Source organism: Mastigoproctus giganteus, chromosome 6 (genome assembly GCF_048544385.1).
Source record: "Mastigoproctus giganteus isolate SK-2022 chromosome 6, ASM4854438v1, whole genome shotgun sequence".
Taxonomy (NCBI): Eukaryota; Metazoa; Arthropoda; class Arachnida; order Uropygi; family Thelyphonidae; genus Mastigoproctus; species Mastigoproctus giganteus.
The window spans coordinates 196,074,662-196,098,328 of record NC_143580.1 but is presented as its reverse complement, the minus strand read 5'-3'; the positions used below and the strand labels follow the sequence as shown (position 1 = coordinate 196,098,328).

General features: G+C 36.7%; 1 protein-coding gene across 3 annotated transcripts in view; it reads left to right on the top strand.

The window, feature by feature from the left end:
* LOC150084856 (muscle-specific protein 300 kDa-like) overlaps nucleotides 1–23,667 on the top strand; it is a 1,257,473-nt gene that overhangs the window by 811,045 nt on the left and 422,761 nt on the right. For all 3 annotated transcript variants that reach the window (XM_090376651.1, XM_090376652.1, XM_090376650.1), the window contains 2 exons: nucleotides 7,200–7,424; nucleotides 17,459–17,728. In XM_090376651.1, the coding sequence (XP_090232777.1) occupies nucleotides 7,200–7,424; nucleotides 17,459–17,728 (495 nt within the window). The remainder of the gene's footprint in view (nucleotides 1–7,199; nucleotides 7,425–17,458; nucleotides 17,729–23,667) is intronic.

Sequence of the window (23,667 nt, the reverse complement as noted above, 5' to 3'; positions counted from 1 at the left end):
TGATATATATGCAGACAACAAAGCGTCGTATATATACATCATGTGAGAGTGCCTTATAATGAGGGATTTTAATTTTCCAGAGATTGACTGGAATTTGTGGGTTGGTCACTCACACACTAGCAAGGCTTTTGTGGATTTATTGGAGGATTGTTTTCTACAGCAGCATGTTCAGGAGGCAACTAGAGGGAGTAATACTCTTGTTTTGATTATCAGTAGTGATTCCTTTATCTGCAGATTCTTCATGCATTAAGAATCTGCAGGTAAAGAAACCACTAGGTGGCAGTGATCACAGTGTGCTGAAGTGGAATTAACTCAAAGAGGTAACTACCATCAGGGGTAAAGGGAAGAGTTTTTGCTTTCATAAAGGTGACTACAGTGGTCTGAGACAGTATTTAAATTCTATATGGTGGGACCAACTGATGATGTTACCAACAGCAAATTCAAAATGGGAAGCATTCAAAGAAATAATCTTGGAAGCTACTAGGCTTTTCATACCAACTAAGAGATATTGTTCAAGATTTAGACCTAAATGGATGTCAGATAAACTAATTAGACATGTGGAAGAGAAGAAAAATGCATGGGATACATATAAATTAATAGGTGACACAGAAGCCTATAATAGATATAAGCTGGTCTGTAACCAAGTCACAAAGGAGGTTAGGCAGACAAAGGCAGATTATGAGAAATCTTTGGCAAAGGATGCAAAGAAAAACAAAGAAAGGGGGTGAATCAGATTAGTCCACTTGATATCGATGGTTCAACTGTTGATGATCCTGCTCGAGTAGCTAACAAACTAAATGAATATTTTGCATCTACATTCACACATGAGGAGTTATTCAGCGAGGGGAATGCCAGAGGTGTATTAAACTCTGGCAGTAAGCTAGATAATCTTGTAATAACTGAGAGTAAAGTGAAGGAGAAATTGTTGAAGATAAACATAAGAAAGGCACCTGCGGTGGGTGGAATCTATCCAGTTATATTAAAGGATGCAGCAAAAGAAGTAAGCAAACCTTAAGTCATAATTATGAGAGCTTCCTTGGACTTAGGGGAGGTACCCATGGACTGGAGATGTGCAAATGTGACCCCAGTCCATAAAGGAGGATCAAAGGGAGACAGGTAATTACAGACCTGTTAGTTTAACTTCTGTTCCAGGGAAATTAATGGAGGCACTGGTTAAAGAAGCATTGCAGAATCATCTAGACAAGAGTTCAGTTATAGCTCAGACACAGCATGGGTTTGTTAAGGGGAAGTCTTGTCTGACTAATTTGATTGGATACTATGATGTAGTCACAAAGGAACTGGATGAAAAAAATAATTTTGATATCATATATTTGGATCTTAGAAAGGCCTTTGATACTGTTGCACATGGAAGAATGCTGCACAAATTGAAGCAGTGTGGCATTGGAGGCAAATTGCTGCTATTGATAAAAGGATGGTTGAGTGGGAGAAGACAGAGTGGTAATCAGTGGACACTGCTCTTCATGGACTATGGACTAATGTTATTAGTGGAGTCCCCCAGAATTCACTGTTGGGTCCATTGTTGTTTTCTGTAGTCATTAATGATATTGATAATGGTATATCAGGCTTAATATCCAAGTTTGCAGATGATATGAAGGTCGGCAGGGTTGTCAATGACACTAATGACAGTACGCTGCTGCAATAGGATGTTATTATTATTATTATCATTAGCTATATAATGCAAGGAAGCCTGAGGCTTTTGTTGCACCAGCCAAAAAAGAAAAAAAAAAATTCCTGAGTTACCCAGAGAGAGAGAAAGTCAGAGTCAGAAGGGAATCACCAAGAAAGAGAAGAATGATGATATCCAGCTCAGGACCCTGTGTGTGCCAAGCCCATACTCACCAGATATGAGCCCCTGGGGTTGAATATAGAAAAGTTGAGTAGATGGGCTGAGAGGTGGCAACTGAAGTTTAACATTGACAAATGTAAAGTACTGCATATGGGAAGCAGTAACCCTAGAGTAACGTATTAACTGTGTGGTACTACACTGAGAGTGTTAGAGAGTGAAAAGGACCTTGAGGTAATTGTGCAGGCAGATGTGAAGTTTTCTGAGCAGTGCAGACGGTCTGCATGAGTAGCTCATGGTGTCTTGTCAATGATATACAGGAATTTTTCTAGAAGGGAAAAGGAGGTGATTATCCCTTTGTATAAGGCAATGGTCAGGCCACACCTTGAGTACTGTATACAGGTCTGGAGGCCTCATTTTAAGAAGTATGTAGAGCTGTTGGAACTCGTACAGAGAAGGGCAACAACATTAGTGAATGGAACAAATGGTAGCTCTTATGAAGAAAGGCTTAAGTTTTGCAAATTACAGTGTCTAGAGACTAGGCACCTGCACGGTGATCTGTTTGAGGTGTATAAAACCTTGAATGTTTTGAGCATGCTCAATGCTGATGGGATTCTTCCTCTTGCTCAGAATAATCGCCTGAGAGGCTGTAATTTCAAAATGAGGAAAGACAGTTGTAGGATAGATGTGCGGAAGTTTGCCTTTAGCCAGCAGGTGGTTGATTGCTGGAAGAAACTTCCATCTATCGTTGTAGAAGTTGATATCTTAAACAGATTCAAGGCAGAACTAGACAAACATTTGGAGCGAGGGAATAGGTGAAATGAGAAGGGGATGCGTGTTCTTTTTTTTTGGCTGATTCTATATAAACTTGCTTCCTTGCATCATGGCCCTTGATAATATTAATACTAATCATAGCCGACCTGACAGAGACCAAAAAGAAAAGGAATAAAGAACAAAACCAGTATAATACTAAAATAAATAAAAAGTAAAGTGCAAAATTACGCTAAAATTAAAACCAAGTAATTCCAGTTAAAGAAAAATTGAATGAATAGCAAACAGCCCTACTTGAATTTTAACAAAGAAAGTGTAATTTCAAGTTGAAAGAATATAGTCAGGATATGACAGTTTACTGTTTGAGCCTGGCAGGAGATGGTGAACTGGGATGTGGGAAGCGAACACAATTAGGCTGTAACGGAGACCAAAGAAGTTAGTCGATAGTTCCCAATGAATTTATAACAGTTAAAGCAACCCTGAGTATGGGGGGAGAAGGATGTGAATTAGTCAAAGTAAACCTTACCCATGTGATGGGGAAGACGGCAATTAAACAAATGAGGCAAAAGGACCAGCAAAGAGGAGAAATCAACAACTAACAAAGTAGTATTGAAAAGACTAAACTTTGCTGTACGGAGGGTTGATTCAGCCTTTTGATAATGATTTTGACATTAATCCTGCTTGTGACATACAGCAGCAATGTAAATTTTTTTTCGTGCAGGTGCAGTCCCAAATCTTATGAACAGGTGCATCAGTTGTAGTTGTTTTAATGTCGACATGCCTCGGAAATTGGACCCATGATCGGTTACATAACCGTGCTTTCCGAAGAAGGATACAGTTATACGAAAATTATTGATAGGTGCAAGTCGAAAAATTTTAGTGATTGAAGTTTGGTTTCCATAAGGTTTTGAATGGCAAAGGAAAATTCCGTGAAGCTGCTGCAAGTGGGCAGAAAACACCGAAGAAACTGCAATCTGCTCCAAGTCAAAAGAGGAAGGTAGTACAAATAATGCAGTTGCTCATTGTCAGTGAAAATCCGAAAATTCAAAAACCCAAAGAGCTATAGCATCACGTGTGGGAACCTCCCAGTCAACTATTTGTCGCATAATCAACGAAAATTTGCAACTGGAGAAGAAGCTCAAGGCCCGCGTACACCACCTAGGAGCAAGGCACAGTGCAGAGTGGGGGTCAATGCTCGAAAACTCTATGAAAAATATCTGGCAGCTGAAAGGTGGAAATTCGTAGCAACATTGGATGAAGCATAAGTATACCTCTCCAATTGCAACAAAATTCAGGCAATATATTACTGCCCACAGGGTGACAAGGCCTTTCCAACATAGGCACGTCAGTGCAAGGAAAGTTTTCACCAAGGTTTTATGGCTGTAGCCAATTTTTGTTATAATGGCAAATTTGAGTTGCATAGAGTTGCTATAAACGCGAAAGTAAACTCAGTGTATTACCAGATTGAAGTTCTACAGCCGTTGTTTGAATGTGAAATACCCACATTGTACGGTTCTGATGCTGAAAGGTCTGGGTGCGCCAGGATAAGACGTCCAGCCACACGTCGCATTCCACCCATGCTTTTTTGCAGAGAATGGAAGCGGTGACAGATATTTGTTCGATCCCGTTTGAAGATATACCTGTTAAATCGCCTGACGCTGCACCCATGAATTTTTGTGCATTCGGACCTTTGAAAAGAGCTCTTGGAAACCACTGCCCCAGAACTGTTGAAGGTTTGTGGAAAGTCTGCCAGCAGGAATGGAACAAGATCGACTTGGTAGTTTTGCAGCGCGCTTTACTTCAATGGAAATTGCGATGCTGTGCGACAGTCCATGACCAGGGAAAACAAATAGAACACAACCGGTGGCGGCGGCATGAATTTCGTAGTTTTAAAGGACTGTCAATATCGTTATCAAAAGGCTGAATCAACCCTCCGTAGAAGAAAAAAGGAGCGATAGCTGAAAAATAGTATCTCGAATATTGTTTTCGGCCAGCCTAATCACGCACGAGATATAAGATGTAGTTTTTAAGAACAGCAAAAAGTAATTGGAAGAAGGGGAATATAGTAGTGCTCGGGCAGTCCGGAGTTGCATAACCTGTACCAAAAGTAAGTCCCTGGACATATGCCTCATATGTTTAAGTCAGTAATGGTATTGTTTTTTCAAAGATGAGACTGAATAATGTCAAAAATAAAAATAAAGACATGGCAAACAAAGCATAATACTCCCGAAGTTAGCTAATCCATGGGCACAAGCTTTCTACACCATGAGACACAACAGAGGCTAGGGGATATATGACTATACATTATGTACAAGCTTGAATGTAAAAAGATATTAACCAGCAATTACGTTGTTAATATCAATATTGTTGTCAATAAATTTTTTAAATTTCATGATATTCAGTGCTTTCCTAAAATGATGGTGAAGGAAGGCTGAAGGGAAAACTATTAGCATGCAGTTTATTTTGGAGTAATTTGATATTATCTAAAAAGAGATCGTTGTTATTACATATAGTGGCAATTCTGATGCATTGAGAGAGTATTATATTCGAATGCACTTTTTTTGAAACATAGGAGTGCCAATGGGCGAAGCTGACTACATTGAAGGTAAAAGCATTTCTTTTATTATATATGTTAATTTTAGTTTGAGGGCCATTGATATTAATGTCCAGGTCTAAGTAGTTAGCTGAATAATCATTGTTATTAGTCATTGTTCTCTCCAGAGTAGGTTCTGGAAGATAAATACCAGCAAAGTCCTGTATAAATGTAGAGTAGTTTAATACTAACAAGTCATCTATATATCTGTAAATCTTTGTCTGAGGGTAGGGAGGTCTCAGACCAGTATAGGTTAGCTAAGACACAGCTAGTGGGGCTACCCATAGGGATACCTTTGGTTTGTAAGTATACAGTTTTGCCATCAAATATGTAATTATTGGAAATGCAGAGATTTATGAGATTGAATGTGTTTATAGTTATTGTAAATTTCATTCATGATGGATTTTAAGTTGGTTAGGTCTATGCTGGTGAATAGACTATTAAAGTGAAATGCTTGAACATGAGTGATATTGCCATTACTTAGAGCATTAATAACTGGTATATTATTATTAATTATTCTGCTATCAGGAAGGATGTCCATAATAGGTTTTTTTCACGCACTTTTTAATTTTTTCCATTGTACTACACTTATCTAATATATTTGTCTATATTTCATTATTGGGCATTTCTGCTATTATTAGCAGTTTCCCTGATCCATAAACCATTATAATATATTTGTTCATTCTTTTAAACGTTCTGTTTTATCACTATAACCTATTATTTTTATCAATTATATATATATATATATACTTTTCATTTCTTTTTCTTTTCTAATTATAGAAAAGAAAAAAATGAATTAATTTAAGAAAAAAGAACAAACGCACCCAAAATGCAATGCATTGCATACATTACCTAATGTGTTTTATCTTATGAACAGATCAATATTAGCATACAATTTACAAATACAGTACCCAAATATTTCATAACCATTTTGTTTCTTTTTTTTTTTTTCTCTAATGAACCCAGACATGAAAGGCATAAGAGGTTACCTATTGTACTTTAGTACCATGTGGGTTGAAAGCTGAGAAGACTGAATACACGTGTTGCAAATCTGAAACAACCCAACCTTAACAAGGTTGTTTTCCTAGTTATAATGTTTCTCAATTTCAAGGAATAATCTCTATCCGTATTTCTCTGAGCAAGTGGTCTGTTTTATTATTTCTATCTATTGTTCTAATACAAAGAAAACTTGAAAATTTTAATCTTTCAGTGAAACATAGATTTTGCTTACCAGCAGAATATAGCATGAATGAAAGTGTAACTACCATTCAGAGAAAATTTTTGAATTTAACCTTTAATTGAGGAAATTAAATCTGTACATCACATCTTTTTCTAAAATTGAAAATGTTTTGCCTCTATTAATTATGATTATTGTTACAGTATATGCCACTGTGAATCTTTGAACATTTAATAATTGAGTTAGGGGTTGTGCCTTCCAAATGGAGGTTTGATTTCAGGTTGTTGTGTAAAACAGTCTTGGATAAGTCGAGAGCAGCCACTTTCGGAATCCAGGAATTATTGTATATAAATGTCTTGTCCTTTCCTGATTGATAAAATGAAGGTCTAGTCATCATACCACAATTTACTTTCAAGTTGCCACTGGCAAATGGGTGTCAGAGGTTGACTGGACCTTGCTGTATCAAAATTCATCTTATTAATTATATCAGATAAAGATGGAGAGTGTTAGGTAAGGAAGTTTCCAATGATTATGTCTTCGTACTTCTCAGGTTCTTATGAATAAAATATTGATAAGAAAGTTGTGTTATATTAGGACTGAATGAAAATTTTTTTGAATGCATTATATGTTATTTTTCCAAGAAAATAATTTTATATTTTTTTCTTTTTATCAGTACTTTTATATATTTTTATCAGTTTTGACTTAGGGTTTCTGAATTTTCTTGAATAATTTTATGAATATCTGGTTCATTTGAATTAAATAGGTAAGTAGAGTTTCTGAAGATGTATTTTTCTCATTAAATGTGTATAATTTCTACTATATATAATTGACAGTAATCTTATCATATTTTCCAGCAATCTCAGAATGTGATAATAAGTCAAGAACAATTATTAGTATCTCTTCAGAAGGTACTAGCATTATATACCCTAAAAGAAGAGGAAATACAAGAAAAAGAAAAAACAGAGCCTTCTTATGCATCTTTGGAATTTGAAATGGAAAATCTTAATAAAGTTCTGCATTATTCTAATGCAAACAGAGCTTTAACTGAGAGAATTCCAGAATGTCTTGAACAAGATCAGGTATAGAAATTATTAGTTAGAAACAGATTTGCATATTTTATATAAGATCTTATTCTATTTATTTATTAATTATTCAAATGTTCAAAATGAACTCTATTACTATTTGATTTTAATCAAATAGTAATAGAGTTCATCTTGACTTATTAACTATACCTTGCATAAGTTTCACTTATTAAAAGAAGGTATTTTCTTTGCTTTTGAAGTTGTTTAGAAGGAATAAAAAATACGTGTATCTGAAAAAATGGAAGCATTCAGCACAAGCATAATTATTATATACCAGTCTAAATGCCCATAAAAATGTCAGGAATTTTCTAATTGATGATATGTTTATTTATTTTTTTTTTTTTTTCATGTTTATATTATATTAGCATTACTATTAGGAATTTTTGAGAAGAGTCTGTGATGAGAAGAGATGTTTGACTGAAATAATTAGAAGATGGAAGAGAAACTGGATTGGACATGTGTTGTGAAGTGAGGGATTGAGGAAGGAATGTGATGGAGAGAAAAGTTGAGAGTATGAGGCTCAGAGGGAGGTGGAAATAAACTGTGATTGATGAATCAAGACAGGATGTTGGTTATGGAGAGATGACAAGGGGAGTGCTGAGGATAGGGAGATGTGGAGGAGTTAGTTGCATGCTTGGACTAGCCCTTGGCAGAACACATGATGATGGCAATTAGTATAGCCATATGGTATAAGAAAAAAAGAGCTAGGCTTTTGCTGCATCAACCAAAAAATAACTGCCTATGAGATTCCATCCTCACATAGGCAGTTAAATTTATAGACCTTTAGCCTTGCTTTCCTATTCCTTCTGCAGCGAGAGGCTCTCATAAACTGCATATCAGTACTAGCCTTGGCAATTTTTTAACATAAGTTGCCAAAGCATTTTTAACAGTTGTTCCATGCCAACACAAGTTTCTGAATTTACTATTATAGAAACTTTTAGGTTTATAAATCTCATCTACTGCATGTGCATTTGCATATGTGGAGATCCTGCTCAGGTAGCTAACAAACTAAATTAATATTTTGCATCTATGTGATATTAAGAGTTGGAGACCGGCGGAATTACTTAACAAGTACAGGTCAATGTTGATAAAAAGCCGTGAGTTAGGGTTGAATTTAAAAGTGTCTGCGATTCCTATCGTGTCTTGCAGACACGATAGGAGGGAATATATAATGAGAGCCTTGTCCTGAAGAGATTGTGCAAGGCTCAAGGGATAGAATTTTTCTCAGCCTGGTCTGTTAACAGGCGAGACTGCTTCTAGTAGTTTCTTCTACAGGGATGGGATACACTTAAATAGAAAGGGTGCAAGAATATTTGCTGATGCTATCGAGGCAGTGTTAGGTGGGTTGGAAAACAGCTAGCTTGAGGGGGGATACACAGACTAATAGATTAACAGTAGCCGCCAGCTGAGGTGAAAGTGATTCTTGCACTGCTTCTATTGAAATGCAATTGAGCAGCACCCTGGAAAGCAAGGCAATGGGGATTTCCAGGACTGCTGAGAGTCATAGTGGAATAAGTAAATACATGGGCTGTGTTAGGGTAACTAAAAGTAGAAACAGGTGCTTGTATACTTGTATGTACACCAATGCTAGGAGTATAGTTAATAAATTTGATGAGCTTGAAGTGCTAGTCAAAACATCAAAGGCAGATATTGTTGGGATATCAGAGACGTGGTGTCACACAGACATAAGCAGTGCAGAATTGGAATTTGGGATGTACAATGTGTACAGAAGGGATAGACAGGACAGGAAGTGAGGAGTTATGCTGTTAGTTAAGAAACACATAAAAAAATTTGGAAGTTCATCCAATTGATGTTGGTAGACAATGCAATGTTGAGTCTGTTCGGTGTGACATAAACACTGGGAAAGGAAAAATGAGAGTTGGTGTGTGTTATAGGCCTAATGAATCTGATGAGTATAATGAGCAATTGTGCAGAGAAATAGAGTGGGCCAGTAAATCAGAATGTCTTATAATGGGGGACTTTAATTTCCCAGAGATTGACTGGAATATGTTGATTGGTTACACACACTAGCAAGGCTTTTTGGATTTATTGGATGATTGTTTTCTACAGCAGCATGTTCGGGAGGCAACTAGAGTAATATTCTTGATCTGATTATTAGTAGTGATTCTTCATGCATTAAGAATCTGCAGAAAAATGAACCTAGGTGGCAGTGATCACTGTGTCCTGAAGTGGGAATTACTCAAAGAGATAACTACCATCAGAGGTAAAGGGAAGGGTTTTTGCTTTCGTAAAGGTGACTATGGTGGTCTGAGACAGTATTTAAATTCTATACGGTGGGACCAACTGATGATGTTACCAACAGCAAATTCAAAATGGGAAGCATTCAAAGAAATAATCTTGGAAGCAACTAGAATTTTCATACCAACTAAGAAATATTGTTCATGATTTAGGCCTAAATGGATGTTAGATGAACTAATTAGACATGTGGCAGAGAAGGAAAATGCATCGAATACATAAAAATTAACATGTGACACAGAAGCCTATGATAGATATAAGCTGGTCTGTAACCAAGTCACAAAGGAGCTTAGGCAGGCAAAGGATGCAAAGAAAAATGGCAAAGAGTTCTTTACTTATGTAAACACTAGAAGGAAGGGGATGAATCAAATTGGCCCACTTGATATCAATGGTTCAACTGTTAATGATCCTTCTCGGGTAGTTAACAAACTAAATGAATATTTTGCATCTACATTCACACACGAGGAGTTATTCAGGGAGGGGAATGCCAGAGGTGTATTAAACTCTGGCAGTAAGCTAGATAATCTTGTAATAAGTGAGAGTAAAGTGGAGGAGAAATTTTTGAAGATAAACATAAGAAAGGCACCTGAGGTGAATGGAACCTATCCAGTTATATTAAGGGAGGCAGCAAAGGAAGTAAGCAAACCCTTAGCCATAATTATGAGAGCTTCCTTGGACTCAGTGGCGGTACCCATGGACTGGAAATGTGCAAATGTGACACCAATCCAAATTGTAGCAGTGTGGCATTGAAGGCAAATTGCTGCTAAGGATAACAGGATGGTTGAGTGGGAGAAGACAGAGAGTGGTAATCAATGGACACTGCTCTTCTTGGACTAATGTTATTAGTGGAGTCCCCCAGGGTTCAGTGTTGGGTCCATTGTTGTTTTCTGCATTCATTAATGATATTGATGATGGAATATCAGGCTTAACGTCCAAGTTTGCAGACGATACGAAGGTTGGCAGGGTAGTTAATGACACTAGTGACAGTACGCTGCTGCAAGAGGATCTAGAAAAGTTGAGCAGATTGGCTTAGAGGTTTCCCATATGCAGTACTTTACATTGACAAATGTAAAGTACTGCATATGGGAAGCAGTAATCCCAGAGTAACTTATCAACTGTGTGGTACTACACTGATAGTTTTTTTTTTTTTTTTTTTTTGGGTAGTTGTTGGCGCATAGGCTTCTGTGGCCATAATGCATCTCCCAAGGTTTTTGCAGTACTTTGATCCAAGCCCGAGGCGGGAATTGAACCCGCAACCTTTGGGTTGCCAGGCAGGCACTTTACCCACCCAGCTAGCCCGGTCGGCACACTGATAGTGGTAGAGAGTGAAAACACCTGGGGGTAATTGTGCAAGCACATATGAGTTTTCTGAGCATGCAGACGGTCTGCAAGAGTAGCTCATGGGGTCTTGTCAATGATATACAGGAATTTTTCTGGCAGGTATAAGGAGATGATTATCCCCTTGTATAAGGCAATGGTCAGACCACACCTTGAGTATTGTATACAGATCTGGAGGCCTCATTTTAAGAAGGATGTAGAGCTGTTGGGACAAGTACAGAGAAGGTCAACAAGGTTAGTGAATGGAAAAAAGGGGTGCTCTTACGAAGGAAGGCTTAAATTTTGCAAATTACAGTTTGCTAAAACCTACTAGGCACCTGCGAGGTGATAGTAGTATTGGCATGTGATGCAAGGAAGCAAGTGTAAGAGCTTATGCAGCATCAGCCAAAAACAAAAAAAATTACACCATTCCCTCCAAATGCCTGTCCAGTTCCCCCATAAATTTATTTAACCTATCAACTTCCATTTATTTAACCTATCAACAACGACAGATGGAAGTTTGTTCCAGCAATTAACCACTCGCTGGCTAAAGGCAAATTTCCACACATCTATTCTACATCTGTCTTTTCTTAATTTGAAGTTATGCCCCCTTAGGTTCGTAATCTGAACAAGTGGAAGGATCCCATCAGAATTCAGCATGCCCAATCCATTCAAGGCCTTATACACCTCAATCAGATCACCACGCAGGTGCCTTCTCTCCAGCCACTGCAATTTGCAGAACTAAGCCTTTCTTGGTAAGAGGATCCCTTCATTCCCCTCACCAATCTTGTTGCCCTTCAATGTACACGCTCAAGCAAATCTACATCCTTCCTAAAATGAGGCCTCCAGACCTGTATGCAGTACTCAAGGCGTGGCCTGACCATTGCCATATACAGAGGCACCATCACCTCCTTTTCCCTGCTAGCAAAATTCCTATATATCATTGAAAAAACCCCATGACCTGCCCTGGTAGCCTGTTGCATTGCTCAGAAAACTTCATATCTGACTGCACAATTACTCCCAGGTCTTTTTCATTTTCTACCACCTTAAGTGTAGTACCACACAGTTGGTACGTTTCTCTGGGGTTACTTCTACCCATATACAGTACTTTGCATTTGTCAAGGTTAAACTTCAGTTGCCACTTCTTAGCTCATCTGCCTAAATTATCTAGATCCTGTTGCAGTAGCACACTGCCATTACTGTCATTAACAACCCTGCCAACCTTTGTATCATCTGCAAATTTCGACACTAAACCTGGCCTGATATACCTTCATCAATATCATTGATGAAGGTATATCAGATCACCTCAATCAGGTGATCTGATTGAGGTGTATAAAGCTTTGAATGGTTTGAGCATGCTCAATGCTCTTGCTCAGAATAATTGCCTGATAGCGCATAAATTCAAATTGAGGAAAGACAGTTGTAGGATAGATGTGCGGAAGTTTGCCATTAGCCAGTGGGTGGTTGATTGCTGGAACAAGCTTCCATCTGTCATTGTAGAAGTTGATAGCTTAAACAGATTCAAGACAGAACTGGACAAACATTTGGAGCGAGTGAATGGCTGAAATGAGAAGGGAGATGGTGTGTTTTTTTTTTTTATTGGCTGATGCTATATAAGCTTGCTTTCTTGCATCATGTGCCCTTGCTAATGCTAATGACATTTATAGCTTGCTCTCTGTTTTATTTTACCCTGTCTTCTCAGACAGAGTGGAGTACTGAATTAATCTTTATTAATATCGATTAATTCAGACAAATTAATCAAACTATACATAGCTTATTTTGTCTGGAAACCAACCTTAACTAAGTTACACTTACCATACTTTGAAAGATCGTCACCTACTGAATCTTAAAACTTTTTTGCTGTCGAGGATATTAAGTTCTAAGCTATTATTGAGCTAAGTTCTTCAGTAAAAGAGAGTTTCCTGCTATGATATTTTGCTACCTTACTATCTGATAGTCACTTGAAAGAACCTTTTTGCTAAGATTTTGAATGAGAATGACCAGAGGGCAGAGGTGTAAAGTACACTAGCCAACACAATTTTTACCTCAAAGAACTTAAATGCTGTTTTTAACTAATTTTTATGCATAGATTTCGAAAATCACCATGATAGTTTCACATCACATCATAGTTATTAAATATAGAGGGAGTTACATTTTACAAAATATGCCAATTTTGCATAATCTAGCCAGTAATGTATAAAATACTGATTTATTTTAACAGACATAATTGCATATTCTTTTAATTTTAGCAGTCGATTCTGGCCTCGGTTTTCTTGTGATCAACATAATCAGACTTCTCCCTATAGTTCTTAGGTTCAAATTCTGGTGCAACAATTTATAATTAGAAGAGAGCACACTTAGCAATTTTGGCAAGGAATTTTATACCATCTCAAGAATTTCATTGCACATGGTTAAAAAAGTTAATCAACACATATTGAAATATGTTGTTTATAAATTTTAAAATTAAATACATTTAAGAATTTTTTATTTTAAATTCATGCGTATTTAAAATTTTAATTTATACGAAATTTGTGTCTTTGTGTCATCTGCCTAGCTTTCAAAATCGGGAATATACTGCGATAAGGCCAACCGTAAAGAATCTTCTGTATGCAAGTCTGTAAGAGTAGAGCAATTCTTCGTCTTTCTTTGTTTCAAATACGAAAAGGCCGATTCACATAAATATGTGGAACCAAAACAGGAAGTTCACTGCATTTTTTACATTTGGGTACTTTTCTCGGCAAACATATTTCAAAAAGTCCTTTTTTGATGATCTGGCTTTTAGGAAGATATTGTTTTGCAATGTAATAATTTCATTTTCAAGTAATATTTTCTGCAATTTGTGTCGTATCTAAGTCGACATTAAATATATTGAACGATGCCTTCAATTGTTTTAAAATCACTGAATCTGGTTTCAAAATCATCCACAACTTTCTCAATTTCAGAAACATATTTCTCACTATTAAATTTAAAAATGGGATATTTTTGCAAATGACCTTGCATATTTGCAAAATGATTGAATTTTTTTTTTCTTTGAAATCCTTAGTCGTTGCCAAAAATTGATATCTATATGCAGAAATACTACTAATCATGTCACCCACATTTTTATTTTTTCCTTGTAATTCCAAATTCAGATCACTTAATTTACTGGTAAAATCTGCCAAAAAAGCCAGATCACACAACCACTCCATATCTTGTAGTTGCTCATAATCATCACCCTTTGATCAACAATTTTTTTAATGTCATTCAGCAAATTTCTAAATCTCTGTAGAAACTTACTCCGACTCATCCACCTCACATCTGTGTATACTATCAGATCTGGTTCATTTTCATTTTGAAAAGTCTCCTATGAAGAGATTGTCTTCTGATGGAATTCACGATTTTGAAAGATATGTCCATAACACTTTTAATATTTAATCTTTTGCTGGCTAACACTTTTTTTTTTTTTTTTTTAGTTTACACATCGGCTTCTGTGGCCATAATGAACCTCCCAGATTTTTGCATTTTCTACTTTGATCCAAGCCTGAGACGGGATTCAAACCCGCGACCTTTGGGTTGCCAGGCAGGCCCTGTACCCACCCGGCTAGCCTGGTCCACCTAACACTTGTTGGTGGATGATACAGTGGTAACTCAAAAAATCTGGGAATTCATCTTCTTTTTGGCACAATGCGACGAATCCGTTAAGATGTCCCATCATTGCTTTAGCTCCATCTGTTGTTACTGATATGAGCTTAAATAGTGGTAATTTTATATTTTTTAAGGTCACTATTAGGTGGAAAATCCTATTGGTATTTACCATGGAGTGCGTTGAAGTGCCTTTCTAAATTTCCTTTTTTGGATATAACCACAGAAGCATTGAAAATCAAACAACAACAACATTTTTCTTTTATCATTACAAAAAAAGTATTCTAGTTCCTACTCTTGATGAAAATGATACGTTTTACTCTTTTTTTTGTAGTATCCATTTTAAATCAAAGGATATCAAATTAACGTATAAGTACTGTCCTGTTATTAATATTAAGTAAGCTAAATAAGAATTCGACACATACACTGCTCTCCACAACATAACTGCGTGAATTTTCACTAGACAAGCCTAGCGACTGCACGGCAGCAAGAGTAGTCAAGTGGTTCAACGGATTTGTAATAAGCATATGCAGTGGGGCGCATAATAATAACATTTAGATTTTGACTAATCTACTTTTTATACAGGGTGTCTCAAAAATATTAGTACAAACGTTTAGGGGAGGTAGGTAACATCTAAAGGCATGTGAATCGCATAGGAACCCATAACCGGAAATGTCATGGGAAAGTATTAGCAGAGGCACAAGAAGCAGAAATGACACAAGACAGTAATTAGTGGCAAACATTTATTTGACATAATATTAACAATGGAGTACGAGATGGATGCATTTCGTGATGTTACATTCAGATGCTCGAAGGTTCCACCATGAGATGCGATGCATTCGTGACACTGACGCAGCATGGATTGGCGGACACAGTTGAACACACCTGGAGTTTCTTTGACAGTAGCAGCAGCGCAGATGAGTCTCGCCACGAGATCCATTTCCGTCTCCACAGGCGATTCATACACGATAGATTTGAGGAGGCCCCCCACAGAAAGAAATCAAGGATCGATAAATCAGGTGAGCATGGGGGCCAGGCAACGGGTCCAAGGCCAATGCATCGACGCCCAAAACGCCTGTTCAAATGGTCACGAACACATCTTCCATAATGAGCAGGCGCCCCGTCATGTTGAAACCAAATGTCGCGTCTCACATTTGTTGGAACATCGTCAAGTAACCCTGGTAGAACTTGTTCAAGAAAGATCCGATATTTAGCGGAGTTCGTGTGGGATGGTAACAGGTATGGGCCAACTTCGCAATAAATGTATGGGGGAGGTATGGTCACCGACCATACCTGCCCACACATTTATTGCGAAGGCCTCCCACAGAACAACGCTGTACAATGCAATGAGACACTCCTAAGGCAGAGGCAACGGCACGTGTGCTGGTAATAGGATTATTCTGGACGGCATTCAACACACTTTCTTCCATGGCGAGATTTCGCATTGAACATGGTCTGCCCGCACTACTCCTGTTACCTCTAAATGACCCATAATCGCACAAATTTTGATGCGCACGCACAAAAAATGGTGGTCCGGTACATGTCTGTCTGGGAAGCGTTCTCCATAAATTCGTTGAGCGGCTTGTCCATTGCCCTCTGCTAATCCATACACTAGGTGCATGTCTGCCAGCTCACAGTTCGTATATGGATGCATGCTCTTCATGCGGCGACTACTGCTTGAATGAGTAAACCAGAAATTTTCCCTCTCGCAAACTGATGAACAGCTCCGTGTACCGACACGGTGACATTTCCAGTTATGGGTTCCTATGCGACTCACATTCCTTTAGATGTTACCTACCTCCCCTAAACATTTGTACCAATATTTTTGAGAGACGCTGTATATATTTAAAATTCATCGTGATCGACCAAAATTAAAGCCGCAATCGACCTGTTGGCCACTCCTGCTGTATATGATTATATTATTTATTTTGTTTGTTTTAGCTAAAAGATTAAAATGGATCAGAATATAACTGTTGACAAGAATGGTGAATTAGTTTTAATGTCACACAAAGCCTAGATCGTTGAAGGTGTCAAAGAAAAAATAACACTGCAGTTTTTCAGTTTATTTTAACTTGGCTTATAGATGCCTAAAAGTGTACAGAGAGCAGTTTTAGCAACTGGTAGCTTAAACCAGTAAACCTGGGTTTATCTGTAAACCCCTAATCTTTTGGTCTTTTGGCCGTGATGGGAAAGTGCAACACTATTTAACCTTTTAACCAGTTACAATGGAAGGTTATTGCAATAAAGACTCTCTCTCTCTCTCTCTCTCTCTCTCTCTCTCTCTCTCTCTCTCTCTCTCTCTCTCTCTCTCTCTATCATAAAATATAAATGTAGCATTGTGAAGTGATTTCTTATAATCCTCATCTATAAATATATGCCCCACCTTATATATTAAAGTTTTGCTTAGGTTTTAAAGGAGGGAAGGTTATTGAGACAACAATATATTTATTTATTATTTACCTTGTATATTGAATGAATCGCATAACCTGTACCAAATTTTTTATTTTTTTTATTGTTTAGCATTATGTAGTAATGTGGTATCCTTGTTGCCTTTGTGCATGATTATTCTGAGGGTGAATTGAATTTTAATTTGTTGTTCGTTATTGTCCCTAGATTTGTGAGATGACATTTTTTTATTGAAACATATTATTTTCAGTCTACATTGTGGATTGACTGTGTTACCATATTTTCTGGTGCACATGACTGCTCTTATTGGCTTTTAATATTTTATTGGATTCTATCCTGTTGTAATATTAAATCTTATTTGGTGCCAAAATTAACATTTTCATTAGACATATATATGTATCCTTATTTATTTAATTTTTTTTAAATTATAGATGAGAGCCTGGACAACATATTTCATTAAAGGACTTTTAACTGAGAATGTGGAAACAAATAATTTAGCTGAACAATTGAAAATCAGTATTGTAGAACTTCGACATCTTCTTGCATCTTATGAAAAGGATAAAGATCATAGCTCATTATCTAAATTAGAACAAGAATATATTGTAATAATACAAATAATTATTAAATGGATGGAAATAATTGAATATTGGATTATTCGAGCTACCACAGCAACAGTAAAAGAACAGGAAGAAATTTACAAGGTTAGATTTTATACTGTTTTGTCATACATTTCACATTGTTTGTGTAATTTTTTTTTTTAATGTGTACTATCCTTTATACTGGAAGATAATTTATAATCCCCGAAGGAACTCCTAAATCTTATTAGGTAATTAACACATTCATTGTCTTTATGCTTATAAGCATAAAACATGGCACTAGGAATGATGTCCTGTAATGCATATCTGAGTTCATTATGCACCCAAGTGCTGTAACAACTACTCAGTATTGGCACATAGATTGAATGGCGTCTCTGTAGCCAGGTGGGCAGGAGCAGCAGTGCGTAGCACACGCTTCTTGATTAGACCGGGGTTCGAGCCCATGACCACCAAATACGGAGGATGCAGAAAGGTCAGGGAATGACCACCGCATATCCCCGGAGCAATATGGCCTAAGTTGCTAATACTCCTAAAAACCAAACAACAAACAAACAACATAGATTTTAACAATTTTCAGTAACCCTGGGCTTTTGTTTATTGCCTTGGCCACACAGTTTTGTTTGTTCTTGCTTATGTTGATGTTAGTTTATGTACATGAAAGAACTTTTTATAAAATTTTTAGATTTGTTTTGATTTACCACTCAGCACAAAAGTAAGTGTTTGCTTTTTGCATTGAATTCCAAACTTTTAATTTTCAACCATTATGTATAAATTTTTGGAATGCTGGGGATGTCAGATTGTTGATTTTTTCAACATTCTGAAAATTATGGCACATTGAATGGATTCTCTCACATTTGGGTGGCAGCAAATGTGTTAAACTATGTCAGGGGTCAGCTATCTGTGGCTCACGAGCTGCATGCTGCTCCTTGAGCATATAACTACTGCTCTTTAACTTTTAGCCCACATGAAGCCCAATTTGAAATGGAGTTAGAGGATTTAAAAATCAAGGACATGTGGAGTGCAAGACTAAAATGCCTTAAAACTGAAATTGAGGATTTGAAGTGGCAGAAGGCTGCCCTTGTAATTCTACACAAATGGACGGTGATAGATGAGTTGAAAAAGCAAGACCAAATTGTGTTTGATGCATGGAGTACCTACCGGAAACGTATATAAATATGAAAATATTTGCGTTTGGACTTCTCTCAGTTTTGGTTTGACGAATTTCTGTGAGCAAATATTTTCAAACATGAACTATATTAAAAATAAATCAAGAAGCTGTATGAACAATGCAAGTCTTAGCATGTTTACAGATGAAAATTACGGCATACTCACCTGATGTTGAGACTTGCCCAAGAAGTTCAGCAGCAAAAGTCACATTAATTCGTACCTAATTGGATGTTTGTTACATTTTTTTCAGTATTAATAAATAATATTTCAAAATATATATGTTTTTCTAATAAAACACCTTCTCACTCTATTCCATTTCTTAAAAAACTCAAAGCTTGAGCTGAGGTGTGGCTCTTTGGATTCTCTCTTTTTTTTAATTAGATCAAAAAAAGGCTCTTCACTCAAAAAAGGTTGCCAACCCCTGAACTGTGTTATTACTACTTCATTAATGAGGAAGGAACATATACAGTCAGTTCTGCTATAACGCGGTACATGTGTTCCTAAAAACCTCCGCATTATGGTATTTCGTGCATTAAAAACAACAAGTCTTATGGGGATAGGGGCAGTGCACTCAAAAAAAATGTTCAGTCTGGTAAGTAAAACACTAAAAAAAGTTATAAACCCAATAAAATTGCTAAAACAGGTTTAAACATCTTAAATTTCTAATAAATTAATAAATATTACAGTAAATATAGCACTGTAATCTATACATACTATCATACTAATTGATATTTCTGTTCACTGACTTTTTTGTTTTTTATTGTAAAATTTAAAACTGTAAAAAAGATAAGCAATCAGTAACGACAAACATAGCATGCACAAACTGCACAAGTGAGATACGGGATAAAAAGTATGAAGCTTATAAAATAGGAATAAAGAGAAAATTCTGAAAATTTATTTATTTATTTTTTTTATGTGATTAAAGATTTGATGGAAAGGGAAACACATTTCACCATAATAACGTAAAAATTCACACAATTCCAGTTATCGGTATTATTGCAAATGCAATAAAATCGAGTTTGCTGCCCATGTTTAATTAGATTGTATTAACAGAAAAGCCCAATAAACCGGGAACTGCAGATTGTTTTTATTGTTTTCTGGTAGTGACCTCCAGAAATGTGCTCCTCCGCTCATGCTCTCCTGCCTCACGAAATTTCTGTTTGAACAGAAATATGTGAGCTTCTGAAAACGTGAGTCAGCCTACAATATCACTGTTATCTTGTGAATACAGCGAATGACAACAGTGTCTCCAACCAATAAAACTGCAGTAAATGGGAAATATAACTCTCACACACATTTGACATTTGATATTTTTTAAACTTTGTAAACTTTTATGTATTGCTGCGCAGCTCACTGTGTTCAGCTTTGTGCCAGCATTTTTGTTCACCTGGTATTACTCGGAGATGAAATCACACATGAGCCAATGCAAAAATCGTACTATACTCTCATTGTTCCCTAATATGTCATTCGTGTTGCTAAAATACATGTTATAGCAAAACTGACTGTACACACTTTCTGTATCAAACTGTAGCATTATCCACACTTTCTGTATCAAGCTGTGGCATTATCCACACTGACTGTGATTAACTTGCAAATTGGTTCTCATTATCTGTCCAGTGTTCTAAGCATACCATTGTACAGTATGATATTGGAGAGCAAACTGTATGGGTCTGATTTAATAAAGTTTTAAGATGGCCATTAACCACATTTCGAATGTGATATGGTTAATGATTTTGACACCATATCCCAATTTACAGTCCTGTTTTCTTGGTTACTAACTTGGACTACTCTAAGGACCACTCCAATGTTGGAGATTATTTGCATTACTAGAGTTACCACCCTTTCTGCATCCCTATCATTTATTTAATAATCTTATATCAATCTCTTTATTTTTTCTAGTTCTTAAGTGACTGTATCTGTTTAAGGAATTCTGATTACATAGCCATCAAAAGCATAAACAACTACCTTTGTTTTGTCTTTTCATAATCTCTATAGCAATCCAAAAAATATTAGTATTAGAATGGCAAAATGAAGGAAGCATACTTTTTCTGCATCTGCCAAAAAGAGAAATAAAAAAAAAGGAAAAATTTCCCAAACACTCATAGTATCTCCATCAATAAAAAGTTAATTTGAACTTTACCGTACTCTCTGCCTTGACTACATGGCAGGTAATTTATTCTGATGATCTATAACACATTGACTCAAAATTTAATATTTGTTATTTATTAAGTGAAAATATACTTCCTTCATTCATTTTGCTGATTCCCTTTAGTGCCTTATATACTTCCTGGTTCTCTCTAATCAGGTTCACCCTAATATGTCTAGTTGCCAAGCCCACATCTTCCAAGCCATTTATTATACAGACATCAATTAGTGGCCCTCACCAATCTGGATCTTCTTTTGAACCCCCTGGAAGCAGTGTCTTTCTTCAAATGTGATCTCCAGACAAGTAGGACAGCGTTTATCCTACTTGTAAATATCCTCTAAATGTTATACAGGACACCATGAGCCTTTATACCCATGCATTTGCACTATGTGCAAATATATGGGTAGGAAGGCACATGGTGTCAGAAATTTCATATCTGATTGTACTATAACCATTAAGTCTTTTTTGTCCTGAACCCACCCATACAGATTATAAGTAACTTCTTGATTTCTGTACCCTAGCACTGAACTTCAATTGTGTTTTTTTAGACCTTATCTGCAACTGATCTAAAAAATTTTGTAACAAAATAGCTTGGTTTTAGTCATTAACTATCCTTCTTACCTTTAGATCATCAGCAAAATTTGACAACTTCCCCTTCACTCTCTCTCATCAATATCGTTAATGAAGATGAGAAACAGAACCTGCTCAGATACTGATCCCAGAGGGACTACATGCTACATTAGTTCACCCTGAGGAATATCCATTTATTACTACTGTCTTCTGCCCTTTAGTCAGCCCTTGATCAAATGAAGGATTTTATTAGTAATGCCAATTTGTTGCAGTTCATATAATAGCCTCTCAAGGGGAGCTGTATAAAGGCTCTGCTGAAGTCAAGGAAAATAATGTCAGAGCTATTTCTTTGTATCCAGCTGTCTTATGACTTTGTCATGATATCTAACTAGATTGGTCAGGCAAGACTTCCATTATATGAACCCATGCTGTGATCCATTAAGAATATCAATCTTATCTAGGTGGTCCTGTATGGTATCCATGATCTTATCCACCACTGAAGTCAAATGCCCTCATAGTTGCCCATTACATATTTTGGCCTGTTTTGTGGACTGGAGGGATTAATAGGATTTCCAGTCCAGGGGATCATCCTAGAGTCATGTGATGATCTTATTAACCTACATGCAGCCCTAGTTTTTTTTTTTTTTTAAGTATAATAGGATGTATACTGGCCCCTCATGGAGTCTTGCCTTTGTTGAACTTTAGTAGCTTTTCCCATAGAAAAAGTATTGAAGTGATACAGCAATCTCTTCTCTGAGATTGCTATGTCATTTAATTTACAGCAGTTTGACTCCTTGTCACTGTTTCGGCGCCTCCGTAGCCAGGTAGGCAGGAGCAGCAGTGCATAGCACACACTTCTTGATTAGACCGAGGTTCGAGCCCATGATCACCAAATAAGGAGGATGCAGAAAGGTCAGGGAATGACCACCGCATATCCCCGGAGCAATATGGCCTTAGTTGCTAATGCTCCTAAAAACCAAAATAACATTGTCACTGTTTCCTCAACGTCTAAATGGTCTTTCAGCTGTAAAGATTGCAAAGTACCTGTTCCCTTGTCTGACACTTCTCCTGTTCCTATAATTTTTGTAGTTTGATCAAGTGGGTGGGGGGATATATCTGATTCACTCCCTTTCCTTTTGTATTCATGTATCAAAAGAATCCTTTGTCTCCATTTTTAATTCTCTTTGCTAGTGATCTTTTGCATTCAGCTTTTGTCTGTTTTACCCCATCAGTAGTTTTGTTACTTGTACATTTATAACACTCATGTAAATCAGGATCTTGAAACATTTTGTAACTACCTTTATTTTGCGGAACTTCTCTGCTGGAACAAATGCATTTCTAGCTTCCAGAAGAAATCACCTTTTAATGCTTCTCATAATGAACTTGTATTTAACAGAATATAGTTGTCTCTCCTGTTAATAGAGCTAAAGAAATACTTTAATCCAGAATGTCTTCCTTTTACTTATCTTTTCCTTTGACCACATTGACCTCTTTGGACATTACCCATTTTGTAACATTGTGATCACTACCCACTATTGGTTTCTGCACTATCAAATTTTGGATGCAGTTCGGATCCTTGATGAGAACCAAGTTGAGGATATTAGATATGTACTTTTATGACTTGTTTTTTGTTGGAATAAATAACAGTCATCTATATGCCATTGCCATTCCATGATTTCCAATCTATAAAGAGGTAGGATGAAGTCACCATAACAAGACCATTACACTTGACTGTCCATTAAAGTTGCCTGAAGAGAATTTTGTCATACTCTCCAGAATCATTTGATTTGTAATGTACTCCAACTGTCTTCCCTTTACTGCAAGTCATCTTGTACCATGCTGACTCTAGGCACAGTCTGTTCACTTTCATGGAGCTTTTTTATAAAAAGTATGACTCCCACTTCCCTTCAGCCCTCCCTGTTTCTCTTGAAAATGCTGTACTCACCATAATGAAATTCTTCGTCCCCTATCTCTGGATGGAATCATATCTCCATCAGTCCTATTATATCAACATTGGTCGACCATTAAAATCTCAAATTTCTTTAATTTATTTACAGTACTCCAGACATTACTATATAGACAAATTAAATTTTGTATTTTTGGCTTTTTACCCTGATGCATTCCTTATAGCTGCTTAAAGATGTTTTTGCCTGTGGTATGT